Raw genomic sequence first — 16412 nt, 5'->3', positions numbered from 1 at the left:
CTGCCCAGGTGCAGACCATCCGGTTTGTACTGGTCCCACTTCCCCCAGAACCAGTTCCAATGTCCCAGGAATTTGAATCCCTCCCTTCTGCACCACTCCTCAAGCCACGTATTCATCTGAGCTGTCCTGCGATTCCTACTCTGACTAGCACGTGGCACTGGTAGCAATCCTGAGATTACTACTTTTGAGATCCTACTTTTTAATTTAGCTCCTAAATTTTACCGTCGGGCGCATTTTTTTGCCAATTTTACCCCCTAATTTTGACCATAAAACAATGTGGGGGAGAAATTGGCCAGCCTTGTGCACGTTTTTTTTGGCGATATTTTGCCTTTTTTGCCGGTAAAAGGTACTTGCGTAAATTGGCCAAAGTTAATGAATGGCGGTTTTGTTATATCGCCGAAAAGCAGATCGACCACGTGCAACGGCAAAAAAAACCCACACCGCTTAAAATTGACTGTTCGGAGAACCCATACTTGGTGAAAAAAAACGCCTGAAAAAAGCCTGCGTTGAAGCTCCAGAAACAGCGGTATGTATGAAGACTGACAAAAAAGGTAAGTTGAAGTTTTATTTTCTAATTCTTTTTCAGCGATTCATTAGTTAGGTGTATAGTGAATGTTTTCTGATTTTTAATTTTTGCAAATTTCTATGTGTTTTCTCCCCTCTCCGGGCTTGTATTTTTGGCGGTGATAGGCCTCGGGCTAAAGTTGGCAAAGACCGCGGTTTCCACTGCGAATCCTCGTGCAACGCCGATTTTTACCATCGGGCGCATTTTTTTGCCAATTTTACCCCCTTAAAAAAAAAATGCCGAAGTTTTTAGTGGTATTTTGTCCATAAAATAACGGGAAAAAAACGATATCGCCAAAAACTGTCATTCTCGCCCTTTGTGCTTTATCAACTTCAAAATAACTAGGAAATTCTTAAAAATGCTAGGGTAATTACAGTAATAAATGGAATCTCAAAATCATTATCATTACATCTTTACATACCACTCAATTTGTCAAAGTATCCTGTGGAAAGCAGAACTGACTATTGCCTTCAATGGCTTGTCTTGATAAATGAACCTTCTCAGGTAAACTGCCCCCAAGGGCTATTAAACTATGTGCTTGTCACAGGCAAAACCAGTAATCACATCCTCAGTGTGAAGCCCGGAAGGCTGGTCCAGAGTGCCATTCGAACTTAACACATTGAACGTCATCTGCTTCCAAAAGGTAGAGATGTGGAATGCAGCTTAAGAGGATAACCAACCTTTCAATTAGAAAGGACCCGCATTCAGATTTACAAATTGGAATTTTAATGGGGTTATTTGGTGTTCAGTTTTTAATTAAGTCTTCAAACATTCTTGCACAACTCAGTTATTTGGGATCGTGCTGATTGTACATTCGGAACACTGCAGTAGAGTTAAAAGATCTCCACATCCCATGGTTTTCTCTTCTGCAGTCCAGCATACCTCCAATTCCTATAACATTCCTATTTTCTTTTAAGGTCACATTAGGTCTGGACTGACCATATGGGAAATCGGAAGAATTCCCGAGTGCCGCCTCAAATGGTTCCACAGCACTATTACCAGCGGCTCCCTTTTTTGTGACAGTCCCAAAGAATCCTGCGCCCTTTCAAGTCATCTCTCTTTCGAGCTCTTAAGTTTCTGTTACTATTGAGGAGGCACTTTGTTCTAGCTCTGGTTCTGTCAGAAAGATACAGAGCTGCTGGAAACCCTCAACTGTAGTCTCCACTTAACAGGCAGAAGCTTGCTCAGCAAGCCGTGTGATTTTCTCAGTATCTTTAAACATTATGGTGGATTGTCTTCTCCCCTGCTTGCTGCAGCATTCTGATTTTAAACATAACAGGAACTCTGCTACAGACAATCCTCTAATTACGAAGAACATAGTGTCCAGCAGGTCTATTTTAAAAAATAGCTATAAAAGGAACTTACCTGCAGGTGCATAGTGTTAGCTACAGTTACACCTTGACATACACTACACTAAACTCCAGCTGACATTGTTCAGGGACCCAATATTTCAGAGATGTATCACAACTTCAGTGCTGTCGTTTCTTAGCATGAGCTTCTAGCTATTCCCCGCCCCCCTACCCAACCATCCACACATGTACACATACACACACTTATCCTGAGACTTACAGCCAGAGTTTTTTTTGTAGCAATACTTTCTCATCTCTAAAAAAAATTATATATATGAATAATTACAAGGAACCTTAATCCTATTTGAAAAATACACCCTAAGTTAGGGAATGAGGAGGAAGAGCATAGTTTTCTCAGATTTATAAAAAGCAGTAAATTTCAAAGTCTTTTCCACGAGTCACATTTATTAATCCAGTTAGGTGACAAATGTTATACTGATATATATCTCAGTATCTTTATTACTTTTGAGACAGCCATTTTTCTGAGACCTCAAAACTATGAACTCCATATCACCCTTCCTCCTACATCCCAAAAGTTTTTTTTAAACTGGAGCTTGATGTTTCCTACCTATCATTATTTGATTTAGTTCATCTTTCCGATCTTTTTCAATCTCGATGGTTTTTTGTCCAATAGATTTTGATTTCTCAATAATAATTTAAAAAAATTAATCCCCACATTGTCATTCTGTTTTATATTATAATTGATATAGTATAATCATAGTTTCCAAATAAAACATTTTTCTATTACTTTATAACCGGTTTGGTACCATAATACAACTACAGTGAAACTGTGCCAGCCATGGCTCAGTAGGTAGCACACTCAAATCTGAGTCACAAGGTTGTGGGTCCCACTCCAGAGACTTGAGCACAAAAACTAGGCTGAGACTTTAGTACAGTACTGAGGGAGTGCTGCACTGCCGGAGGTGCTGTCTTTCAGATGGGATGTTAAACCAAGGCTCTGTCTGTTTTCTAAGGTGGACGTAAAAGATCCCATTGCACTCTGTTGAAGAGTTATCCCGGTGTCCTGACCAACATTTAACCCTCAATCAACATCACCAAAAAACAGATTATCTGGTCATTATCACATTGTTGTTTGTGGGAGCTTGCTGTGTGCAAATTGGCAGCTGCATTTCAACAGTAACTGCATTTCAGCTGTAAAGCGCTTTGGGGCATCCTAAGGTAGTGAGGGTGCTGTATAATTGTAAGTCTTTATTTTAAATTACAGACACCCTAGGGAGTGGCATCAGCTGTCCTATTTTTTGCAGGTATCCTTATTTTCAAAATAATAATTGTACAGGTATATACAGTAAAAAAAAATATATTCACGAGTAGCGAGTTCTTTACTCAGCATCTATAGCAACAGAGAAAACGCTCTATCCCCGAGATAGTGCCGTGTAAGCATTCAATCCCTGAGATAGAGCCGTTTCTCTACCACTATGAACGCTGAGTAAAGAACTCCTCATCTACAAAAGCTGTTTCTTTCATAAAACCCGCTGCTGCCTCTTGCTGACCTCTGTGTCCCGCGTTTTAAGTTATAATAGGGCTTGGGGCATTGAAAACTGTCCGTAGTTTGTAATTTGCGAGTGTCTGTGGTTTCAGAGTGCCTCTTGTATATTTTACCATGCAAGTTATTTGAGTTTTTCAGTGAGTGTCCGTTTTTTGCAGGTGTCCATTTTTGGATAGTGTCCATTTGTACAGGCTTCACTGTAATTTACTATTTTACGTTTTAAAGTCAAGAATTAATATAAAAGCAAGAAGCCAAAAAACGAGATGGGTTGTATTGTATTGTTACTCTATAAGGATCAGTCGGACTCCATCTGGAACACAAAAAGAACAGATAATTGACGTTTCAGCTGTGAGCCATTTGTCAAAACAGTTTTAACAAAGGGTCCACACTCAAACCGTCAACTTGTCTGTTCTCGCCACAGATGTTTTGACCTATTAAGCATTTCCACAGTTCTCTATCAGATTTCCAGCATCTGCATTATTTTGCTTTTAGCCATCTGAAATATTGTGTATAGTTTGAATACCTAATCATAAAAATTATTAATACCTTAGGGAGAGTGGAAAGGTATGAAGGACCTACATTATGAGGAATGGTTAAGGCGTTTCACTTGTTCTCTTTGGAAGAGGTGAGACATTGAGGTAACCTATTTGAAGTTATTAATATTAACAAGGGGATTGAGAAAGATAATCTTGACCGATTGTTCACTATGACAAAAGAATCAAAGGAAGCAAGTTAATAATTAGGAAGTGAAAATAAGAAGGAAAGTCAAATACAATTTTTTTTTACACAATAGTTAAAGGACTTGTGAAACATGCCACTCTGGAAAGAAAGACTTGCATTTCTGTAGCGCCTTTCACGACAGGATGTCTCAAAGTGCTTTACAGCCAATGAAGTACTTTTGAAGTGTAGTCACTGTTGTAATCTAGGGAAGGCCATTGAACTGAGCAATATATATGTTCAAGAAGTAACTAAATGTATTTCTGGAGAGATATGGTGAGAAGGTAGGCAGTTAAGGTTGAGATCAGTCTGAAGAGGTGGCTACTTGGGTATAATGGTTCTTTCCTGTTCCTAAACTTCTTAATATTCTTATCTAAATCATAAATCCCTTGTTCCTTCTGAAGTACTCTTGCCATAGCTCTTATGAGAGTGCAGTTGAAAGGACAGAAAATAGGCCAGTACCGGGTTACATCAACGTAAACCACATGCTTGAAAAGTTATTGTTTTATCAGTAAGATGAATGAAACTCAAAGCTTAAACAGTTTCCAATATGTTCCAAAATAAAAACAGACAATGAAGGAAATACATGACAGGCAGGCTAATATCTTGGATATTGACCCATCCTATTCTTGTTAGTGTTTTTGGAATTCTAAATAATGATCAGTTGAAAGGTAGGTGTAAAAAGAAAGAAAGACATTTATATAGCGCCTTTCACAACCAGCTGATGAAGTACTGTTTTTGGAGTGTAGTCACTGTTGTAATGGAGTAATAGAGTAACACTATGTATAATTTAGAATAATTGACTGCCATCACTGTAATGAATTCCATTTGGATGGCACTTTGCATCAATGAATACTTCTAGATCATTTTGTGATTTAAAAATATATATATTCCTGGTTATGCTAGTGATGGATAAACGAGGCAATCCGCTTAAACTTACCCGATGATTATCCTTGACCCAAGTCATCTGTTTCATTGTGCGCCCAAGCATTTCATAAACAAATCACCTCATCAGTTAAAACCTACGTCTGAAAGTATCACCGCTATCTGAACAATATCTTTTGAAACTGTACTTTCATGTTTTCTTCATCAGTTTATTAACTGAGTTTTGGGACTGGATTTTCGGGTTTTGGGGTTTTTGGGCGAAAACGGTATCGATATATGAAAATTACCTTTTTCACTGAGTTACCGATTTTAGGCTGAACTTTCGGCCTTTGGGGTCGCAAAGGGAGGCGTTGCACAATTATTCATGCCGCAAAACATGAATTTCGTCAATTTTAGTGCGGGGTTGTTTGTGCTGTGAGAGATGCCTTGGGAGGGGGAAAAAAATTCAAACAACATTACAAAGACCCTTAGGTAACAAATTGCTGCAAAAAAATAAAAAAATAAAAACTGTAACTTACCGTTTTTACATGTTTTCTAACTTACCGCTGCTGTCACTGTTCTGGGCGTGGCGTATGGATTGGGAGAGTGCCGAAACTCGGACATTAACGCAATTCACGTTGTTACATGTCCGGCGCAGCTCTCCCCGGCGGTACGTCCCATCACTGCTGCAAACAGGTAACCGAGGATACCACCCAGGCTTTGCGACCGGATTTTCGCCACGGAGGGTCAAAACGCGGCGAAAACCCGGTCGCAAACCCCTCGAAAATCCAGCCCTTCAGATGCCACAATTTCCATGACTTGTGTGAAATCTTGAGTTGCATTGAAGCTTATATTTGTACCTGAAAACATGTAAATGTCTGCATGGGCGTGGAACTGTAATTAAATAAACTAAGTTTAGTTCTTCTGTAGTTCCACTTACACCGCAAGCTGTTGTGGCCAGAATAGTATTATAAATTTGCGTGCGGTGATAATGAGGAAGACGCAATATACTGTACTGCAACACAATAGTTACTAGGCAATCTTCATTTGATAACTTTGGTTTTAAATATAGTGTTGTTTCATGTTTTGCAGGGAGCCCCCAAACCTATTGCCGTGGAGCCTTGCTCAGGAAACAAAGCTGCAGTTTTGACCGTTTTTATATGTCTGCCACGAGGTTCGACTGGCACCCCTCCCCCTGGCCAAACAGGTGAGGCATCCCTTTTAGTTTGGTGTTTTAAATCCATAGAAAGGATTGAGGATTGTTTCCTCAAAATTGATCTATCAAAAGAATTTACTTGTTTTTATAAAATGTTATCTAACTTTAAGCCTTACAAATAGCTGATCTTCCATGTAATGAGAGGTTTAGAACACACTATAAAAAAAATTATTATATCCCTTCGATATTGCAATCTCAAAGATCTGCCAAATTTACTAGCTCTAGAACGTGGGTGAAAAAAGGTGTTTCTCATTATCACCGCACTGGTGAAGTCTCTCTTTAATGCACCTGAAAATATACATGGTGCCTGTTGGAGTCCATCACAAAGGGCTGTTGTAGCTACTTTCCTGATATTCATTCAGATGGTTTCAAGATTATTCATCAGTTAACAGGAACCTTTCATCTGGCTTCACTCCAGGATCATTAAAATAATTGCTCATTTTAATCTGAGTGAAACATTAAGGAAAGAGCCTGAATGGGAGACTGCTTTCAAGCAAAAATAACATTCACTTGTTTTTCTTTTCTTTTGACAAATTGCTTGTCAGTTTTTATTGTTGGGAAAGATCCATTACCAACCATGTACTCTGCTGGTAGTGTTTCAAACACGAAGTTTAAAAAAAAAATAATGCTTTGGTAAAGAGGTGTACTTGTTAGAGATAGCTGATATCTTGCATTCTCTTCAAATTGCTCAGCAAATAAAGTTGCATTAACTATGTGATTTGATCAACTTTGCAAATCAGGTAGCCTGGAACAACCTGGGTAGAAGAGAATTATCTCAAAGCTTAATTCAGCTTATCATTGTTAGCAGCTGCATTGATTTTCAACACCAACATCTGTCCTGAGCTGGAGTATTAAATCCCTATGTGGCAGGTAGCGGAGGAGACGCAACCCCCGCTCCTGCACGCAGTGTAGTCTACAGCCATGCAGTATACTGGATTTAATGACTGTGCCCTAATTCATGCTTGTATTAACCTTCTGTGTTACTCGGGAAGCAAACCAGCAGTTTTGGTCATTTTTCTATGTCAAGCAAGATGTTCAACTGGCACCCTTTCCCCAGTCACTTTTTGTTTCAAAATTCTAATAGGAGCAGCACCAGCTACAGGGCAGTGTGCCAGAGTCTCTTAAGACTGCCTTTTGTCACTTTGATCTGAATCTTAATTCCCAAAAACAAGTGGTTTAGTGTCAGGTCAGAATTTAAAATCCACTCCCCACCGTCCCCCTACCCCCACGATCTGTTTGCTCCCCTTGACCACCATCGAACCGCGCTCCCCACATCCCCCCCCCCCCCGACCACTATCAACCCCCCCCCCGGACCACTATCAACCCCCGACCACTATCAACCGACCTCCGACCACTATCGAACTCCCCTCCCTGACCATCATCAACCACCCCACACACCCCGCCCCCCCCCTTACCACCAACCAATCAACCCCCCCGTCCTCGACCACGGTCAAAGCCCAAACCCCTCCCCCCAGGACTACCATCAAACCATCAACCCCGCCCCCCCCCCCCCAACCACTATCAAACCCCCACCCCCCCCCCCCCGGATCACCATCGAACCCCTCCCTCGACCACCATCAAACCCCCCCGACCACCATCAAACCCCCCCCGACCATCATCAAACCACCCCCCCCCCCGGCCATCATCAAACCCCCCCCCCAACCACCATCAAATGACCACCATCTACTCATCTACTCCGTCCCCAACCACCGTCTGCTCCAATGCACCCCCCCCCCCCCCCAACCCAAACCTCCCAAACTCGCGACCTCTACCACCTGGAAGGAAATGAGTAGCAGGCGTAAGGGAACACCATCACCTCCACGTTCCCCTCAAGTTGTACACCATCCTGACTTGGAAATATATTGCCATTCCTTCATCGTCGCTGGGTCAAAATCCTGGAACTCCCTCCCTAACAGCACCTTCATCACATGGATTTCAGTGGTTCAAGAAGGCGGCTCACCACCACCTTCTCAAGGGCAATTAGGGATGGGCAATAAATGCTGTCCTTGCCACATCCCATGAACGAATGGGGAAAAAAAACACCCATCAGACCCCCCTCACCCACGATTGGAACGCCACCACCTGCCCTACCTGATCTCCTCAGCTTTGGCCTTGTGAAACAGGCTTTCCACCTGAGAGGCCTCCAGCCTGTCAGTCAAGCTGCCTGTGGGCGGTAACCTGACATAAAACAATTTGAAGGATCCCTGCAGTTAAAAACTGTGGGACACTCGGAAAACTCGTTCTTCCAGGTTTCCTAACTTCACAACAGCCTCCTCTACCCCTGTCCCCCACCCCCCTGCACAGAACTCTCCTCCGGGCTAAAATCCAGGCCCATGTGTCTCCAGCTGGAGAGAGGGCTGAGATGCTTACTTCCTTCCTGTAATGATTTGCCAAAAGGCCTGTTGATAAAATACGGTACCCCCCTCCAAGCCCCCTTAGTGGCATAATTTAAAGAGGCTGTTTGCAGCCATGCACAAGATGCAAGGGGGCCATTTTGGCTAATAACCCTGGGATGACATCATTGACTCTCATTGTATGAGTAGTGAATTCTACAGACCAGCCTTCTTCATTGCCTTCATCGCCCTTTAAATCTGTACAAAATTGTTTTGTTTTAAAACAAACCTTTAAGCATAACTCAATCCCAAAATCCTTTCCATGATGAATAACTGATTAACAATTCCCCAAAGTGAGATAATTACCATCTTTCAGTGACTCCGGCAGTCACCAGTTCCAATTTTGTGAGACGTGTTTCCTCAATAGTTATTTCTGGCTGCACTCTGCCAATCACCTGATATCACAAAATTGTCCTAGCTGGAGCAAAAAAGCTGCATGCTTAACATAGTGTTTTCAATTCTTCATTAACTATGGTTAGCAGGAAAATTAATGATTTAAGGAGTCTTGTTCCTACCATTAGAATTAAGAGGAAAAGACACCTTGTACAAGATATATCACAGATCAAATTTCACACATTTCAAATGTCATGTTTTGTTAATTTAACTCTAGCATTGTGAAATTTCGTCAATGAGGCCATCTGTAACAATGTAGAGTTATTTCAAAAGAAGAGGACTCGAGGGTAAGGTTTTAAACCAGCCAGTGTGTCAAACCAAAAGTAAACAAAATCCCTTGTTCTTTATTATGACATTTTTGTATTCTTCACCACTACAGAAGCATTACTTTGCTTGGAAAACAATTCTACATTTTGTGAGAATTCTAGTACTGCATTCAGGGAAGTGAATTACTGATGCTGTGACTAGACAAACTGCGATACTTGTCACAAATAATAATACATTAACTATCAAAAAGATAAACTAAAATCAAACCACTTACAGGGCTGCAGTCTTACTGCAGCATATTCTTCCCAAGAAAAAGATACTGTACTCATGTGATATCTGGAGGAGTTTTTTTGGACTTAAAAGAATGACAGTTGCCCAGTATATGGGGTCAAGTTTCGGCCTGAGTTGCTCCAATTTTTTTGGAGAAACTGGTTTAGAATGGAGTATTCTTAGAAATTGCAATTTTCAGCATTTAGTTTGCTCCAGTTCTAGTCAGTTAGAACAGTTTCATTTTGGAACAGATTTTTCTTTTCAAAAGTGGGCGTGTCCAGCCACTTACTCCTGTTTTGAAAGTTTAGGCAGTGGAAACTTACTCCAAACTAACTTAGAATGGAGTAAGTCTAGATTTTTGTACACTCAGAAAAACCTTGCCTACCCTTTAGAAATCAGGCGTAGGTTACAAATCAGGCGGAGGGAACGAGGGGAAGGGAGGGGAAGGGAAGTAATTACATTTTACAAGCATTCAACAGTCTTACTTATGCAAATAAAGAGCCATCCTGAATAAAAAAATTATAAACAAAGCAAATACAAAATAATGAATATTCCTACCTGTGTGAAGCAGCAGCCTTCGAGCTGCGGTGCTTCAGGCAGGCCTTCCAAGTAGGAGACAGGGGCAGCATCAGTGACTCGACGGGAGCCCAACAACGGCAGCAAGCAGCCTTCGAGCTGCGGTGCTTCAGGCAGGCCTTCCTTCCATGTAGGAGACAGGGGCGGCGTCAGTGGCTCGACGGCAGCCGAAGACACAGCAAGCAGCCTTCGAGCTGCGAGGGTAACTGAGGCCATTCGGCCATAGGATAGGAGCGGCAGCAGTGGCTGACGGAGGCCGAAGACACAGCAAGCAGCCTTCGAGCTGCGAGGGAGGCTGAGGCCATTCGGCCAGGGGACAGGGAGAGGCAGCCAGATAGCCAGTTTGAAACTTAAATTTGTAATTGCAGAATGGGTGCTGCATTGTCAACACCACGGATTATGCAATGGTTCGCCAGCAATTCACTGCACAGGAGAGAATTGATTAGAGCTCACCGCACCAGGAATGCCATAGCCCGTAGGCTGATGGGCAGGAGACCTTACCCATGTCGGCAACATCGAGCCAGGCACTCGTACCTGGACATGAGCGAGGCTGATTGTGTCAAAAGGCTGCGTTTCCGCAGAGAAGTTGTCGCTGAGATCTGTGATATGCTGAGAGCAGATTTGCAGCCCAGAAGCAGAACGCCAACTGCCTTGTCTGTTGAAGTGAAGGTAACAGCTGCACTTTCTTTCTATGCCTCAGGATCGTTTCAGGCTACAACTGGAGATGTGTGCGCCATCTCTCAACGTGCAATACATGCCTGCGTTTACCAGGTCACGGCTGCACTGTATGTGCGGAGGAATGACTTAATCAATTTCCCAATGACCGCTCAAGCGATCCATGAGAAGGCTGTGGGCTTCTTCAGGATTGCCGGCTTCCCAAAGGTACAAGGCTGCATTGATTGTACCCACATAGCCTTGCGAGCACCCGTGGAGGATTCTGAGCAGTACAGGAATAGAAAAGGTTTCCACTCTATCAATGTGCAGCTCGTGTGTGACGACAAGCAGCGCATCATGTCAGTCGATGAGAGATACCCTGGCAGCACCCACGATCCGTTCATCCTACGCGACAGTGTTATAGCTGACATGTTTGAACAGCAGCCAGAAGGGCAGAGCTGGCTACTGGGAGACAAAGGGTACGGCCTGACCACCTGGCTCATGACGCCCATACGCGTGACACGGACAGAAACTGACCGTCAATACAACATGGCGCACATTGCGACGCACAGCATCATTGAGAGGACCATTGGCAGATTGAAACAGCGGAGGTCACTTTCAATACTCTCCTCAGATTGTCGGTCACTTCACTGTTGTGTGCTGCATGCTCCATAACTTAGCCATCATGAGGCAGCAGGAGCTGGTAGTGGAACCAGAAGATCCACGTGAGGGTCCAGTGTCTGATAGTATTTTGGAAGAGCAGATGAGGATGATGATGACGATCAGGAAAGCATGCAAGTGCCTGATGCCGGAGCACGAGGTCGGAGGAGGGCCGTCCATCGTGCTCCTTTAACGATTGCTCGAGCCCTGCACCAGCAGCTCATCCGTGAACACTTCAACTACTGATGCCTGAGGGCTCTGCGACCACAGTTGCGCATGGACATGTTTATTCTTTGCAGTTGTTCCTACCTTGTGTTGTGTTGTGTTAATGGAAGATGATTCCAGTTTAATTAAAAAATATTTTATTGAAAAGTTAACGTCACTGTAATAAAATATTTGTTGTATCAAACTTTACTTTTTAATATGACTCTTGAAGATCACTTTAAAAACTTGTAAAGTAACAGAACAATTTCAACATGAAAAATCTTACACTCTTAAGATCACTTAAACTTCAGGATCACTTTTTAGGTGCAAAATTAAATAAGATACAAAATGTGAGAGCATTTACACTATAAGATCACTTAAAAACCCTAAGATCACTTATAAGTTGTAAAGTTACAAAACTTACAAAACAATTTCAATTTGAAAAACGCTACTACAGCTACATCAAGAACAAGAATAAAAGCAGCAAAGAAAGGCTGCAACCATCTCTCATCCACATCTCAGTGAATGTTCACTTCTTCATGGGGGTGTCATTTGATTGGTGGGGCTGTGTGCCCTTATTGCAGCAGCTACCTCCATGATGGCCTGTGCCGTCGCTTGCACTCCCTCGGACATTCCCTCCATAAGTTCCCGTGTCATTACCGCTCTTCACCCATTGCACTGACGCTACCGATGAGTGATCAGGTAAGCTCATTGGTCTCCATACCCAATGCCACAACCTGAGCCCCATGTGTTGCACGCTGCATCTCAGGAGAGCGTGTCTCCAATCATCTTCTCCCCTGCCTGGGTCTGCCTCGCGGCACCACTGGGAGGCGCGGGCAGGGACGGTGGGACATTCGGTGTTGCAGACGGCAGCATTAGAGGGAGAGGCTCGGGCTGGGACGGTGGGACGCTCGGTGTTCCAGACGACAGCACTCGAGTGTGGGCTGGGATGGTGGGTGAATGGGTGTAAACTACTCCATTATATCACCAGCACCACTGGGACCCGCAAGTCAGAATCAAAGCCATGGAAGGTGGAACCAGAACCTATGCAAGGGGTTGAAACTCTGATGCCCCTTGATGGGGGCTCATAAACATTCATTTGGAAGCTCTCCCCTGTAGACATTACAGTCATCGCCGCCATCATCCAGTCTGCATCGTCCGCATCTGGGTGTACTGGTTCTTGTTCTGTATCTTCAGGATCCTCAGGGTTGGCACCATCATCATCATCATCATCATTATCATCATGTTCTGCAAAATACATCAGAACAGTCAAATGTTTAACAGCAAGGGAGGGGGGAGGATGGGTGGCATGAGTACTCTCACACATAGGCCAGGTAGCAGGTTGATTTGAAGGGCCACGATGCATTTTCAGGACTTACCCTCTTCCTCGTGTGCGGGCCCAGCTTGTGCTGTACTGATTGCTTTTCTCCATGTACGACTCATAGGTGTCAGTGGATGCAGATTGGGCGTGTCTCCCCCTGTTCGAGTTGCTTCCCTTTTGTTGTGGGCCAATTTCTTCAAAGAGTAAAATATAACTTTTTACAGAGTGCGTCTTTCTGCGGGGTGGGACTCGGAGATAGTCACGTTACAATTGCGATTACATTAAAAAATGAAAATATTACTTACACTAACTACTTGACCAAGGTCGTGCCATTTCTTTTTACACTGGCTTCCAGATCTCATGGTATGCACCACTGCGCAGTAATCTTCTGCAACGTTTCTTCATTTCTTTAGGTGGCACTTTTATGCGACCTCTGTTGCTGGTATCTAGCTCCTGCCATCTCTGCTCAATGACGTTGACTAATATCTCCACTTCCTCATACAAGAAATTCTTTGTTCTTGGTGGACGTTGTTCCATTGCTGTATTGAATTGACACTCTTATTTTTCAAAACACACAGTCCTTAATTTGCATGCAACACTTGTTCTGGAAGTTTAGCAGTGAAAAGCAGCACTCACTGATTTCAGCAGGTGATTTATTCAACAGTGCTGTTTAAAAGCACTCCTTCAGACACCAAAAAAATCATCAAAATTTAATCCCAAGCCTTTCCAGAGGTCCACGAGACAAATCAGCACTTTTCTTTAAGTTCCTTTAAAAATGGCCGCGTGCCAATGTTTTTGGGCTACTGCGCGTGCGCACGCACTCCAACGCGCACGCGCAGGGCTGCTGACATGACGTTCCCTCATTTGACATGGCCCCACCCCCCTCCACTTGCAGAATCGGCGCAACTCTGTGACTCCGCCCCCCGCTGCTGTCTGCGCGCTGCGCCGAGCTCCCAGGAACCAGCAAGGAGCCAGAGAATTACGAGGTAGATTTTTGTCACGCTTTTAGGCGCGGAAAACTGGCGTCCATGTTGGGGTTGCGCATTCTAGGCGTGGCCCGAAACTTGACCTCTAATTTTCTAAGTAGATCTGTAAGAATGAGCCACGATCTTTCTGCAACATTTCTTTCAAATTGTTGTTGAAACAGCTTTATTTAACAAAGAGGCACATCATTTGGTTTAGTGAGAGACAATTTGGTATTCTGACATCTTAACATCAGACAGTAATTCATGCTCTTTGTTGATATACTCCTGAGTATGCAATCAATAGTAGGATCGATATAAAGCAACAGAACATTCATCTGCATATAATTTACTGTATTCAATGCAGCATTTCATAAAACTATATAATTAGGATTGACTGTCTTTATAAAGCATCTGTGGAGAGCGAAACAGAGTTAACATTTCAGGTCGATGACCTTTCATCAGAACTGGAAAAAGATGGAGATGTGACAGGTTTTAAGCAAGTGCAGAGGCAGGGACAAGCAGGGTGAGAACAGAACAGTAGGGATGATGGTGTAAGGCAAAAGGGGCTTTTGCATTGCACCATAATCCCTTTCGTCATTCAATCACTCCTGCCTTCCACCCTATCACAGACCCTCCCTTTTGTTCTTTCCTCCCCTTCTCCCTTTCCCTGTCTATCTTCCACTCTGGGCCCAAGTTTCCAATGCTGGAGAAAACGGCGCATCTCCGAGATTTACGTGACCTGTCTGGGATAAAAAGCGTGCCGAAATCCTACCGGTGATTTCTCCCGTCGTCCTGGAGCGTGGTGTGGCGCAGCGGAGTCTCCCTGGGGCGGAGCAAGTCGATCCCAGCCTGTAGGGGGGGCGGGGCTAAGGCCCTGCGTGTTTTTCACAGTCGGCATCCTTGCGCATGCGTGTTACAGCGTGCGCACATGCGCAATGGCTCAGCAGGGCGTTTTTCCATGGGAGTGTTTTTCTTTTGAAAATGATGGCTACTCCTTTTGTGGAATGTATTTTCACTGGTTTCTGTGCATACAGTGTAGTATTGAGTTCTAGTAATCAGTTTTGCAGTATTGTTTTTCCCCTAGTCTGTCTTTGAATGGTGTGGGGACTGGGGAGGTGATCGGTGGGGGAAAAGCATGGGAAGGGATGGAGGAGCGTGGGTTGGGGGGCACTCGAAATGATCGGAGGGCCGGAGGAGAGAGCAGGGGTGCCTATACCAATTGGGGGGCCGGAGGAGTGAGGGTCCGGGGTTAAGAATGATCGGAGGGCCGGAGGAGAGAGCAGGGGTGCCTTTACCAATTGGGGGGCCAGAGGAACGAGGGTCCGGGGTTACTGCATATTACAGTAATCATTTGTTCAGCGTCCGTCCAGCCTGCCTCGCCCCCCCCCCTCCTAGGTAAGGTTTTTCAGAACTTACCAAAGTGGACACTTACTCTATTCTAAGTTAGTTTGGAGTAAGTTTTTGCTGCCGAAACTTGCAAAACAGGCCTAAGTAGCTGGACACACCTCCTTTTGAAAAAAAAAATACTTGAACTAAAACGAACCTAAACTAACTCACTAGTACTGGAGCAAACTAAGAGCCGAGAATTGCGATTTCTAAGATACTCCAAACTAAACTAGTTGCTCCAAGAAAATTGGAGCAACTCCACCCGAATCTTGGTGTCCTTTGGTACCGGCTGAGAGGGTGGCAGGGACATCTCTCATGGTCTCACTGCTACTCACATGGGGCATTGCCTCAATAATCCCACTGGCCTGAGGGGGAACAGAGCGGCCAGGAAGCTGCCGTATCTTGGACGTCACTATCCGTGCTTTTCTTCAAATTTACTAAGCTGGAGGGAAGGGTGGGGCCCATAGGCTGGCGTCAAAATGTGCATATCAGACAGATGGTACCATTGGTGTTTGAGAGTCCTGGGTATGCAGTCTGCATAGAGGTGACCACATGCTCCATGGTCAACTGCAGTGAATTGATGCCATGCATGAGTGCTACGCGCACGTTGGAAATAGATTCCTCCACGCTGTCCGACATGTTGCGTATCGCCATTGATGGGTACTCCAGTGCACGTGACAGTTCCTGGTGCGCGTCTACGCGTCACTTTTTTGTAGTCTTGCATGCGCAGGGATGTGCATTGTCGGCTTGTAGACAAAAGTTTTTATTGGTGCTGTCACAGGAAAGTGGTACAGGAATTTAAAACTAAACTAATGCTAAAGCAAAATACTGCGGATGCTGGAAATCTGAAATAAAAACAGAAAATGCTGGAAATGCTCAGCAAGTCAAGCAGCATCTGTGGAGAGAGAAAGGGGCCGAAATTCAGACCCGGCAGAAACTTGCCGCATTTACCGTTTTTTTTTAAAGTATTATGAGGTCGACTCTTGATCGATATTCAGCTCTTTGTCCTTTTTTTTTTGATGCGGCCAGGAAGTCGGTTATAATGGGGGCGGAAGTGCGGTGGTAAGTACTGGTGAGGGGCAGAAGTGGAGGTGGGACGGATTCT

The 16412-nt window shown here is 44.0% G+C and overlaps 1 protein-coding gene across 2 annotated transcripts in view; it reads left to right on the top strand.

Moving 5' to 3' along the window:
* Positions 1 to 16412, top strand: part of atrnl1b (attractin-like 1b) — a 1062984-nt gene that overhangs the window by 985837 nt on the left and 60735 nt on the right. For both annotated transcript variants that reach the window (XM_070876576.1, XM_070876575.1), the window contains exon 28: positions 6095 to 6209. In XM_070876576.1, the coding sequence (XP_070732677.1) occupies positions 6095 to 6209 (115 nt within the window). The remainder of the gene's footprint in view (positions 1 to 6094; positions 6210 to 16412) is intronic.

The sequence above is a fragment of the Pristiophorus japonicus genome, chromosome 3, assembly GCF_044704955.1.
Source record: "Pristiophorus japonicus isolate sPriJap1 chromosome 3, sPriJap1.hap1, whole genome shotgun sequence".
Classification (NCBI taxonomy): Eukaryota; Metazoa; Chordata; class Chondrichthyes; family Pristiophoridae; genus Pristiophorus; species Pristiophorus japonicus.
This window is presented reverse-complemented; position numbering and strand designations above follow the sequence as displayed.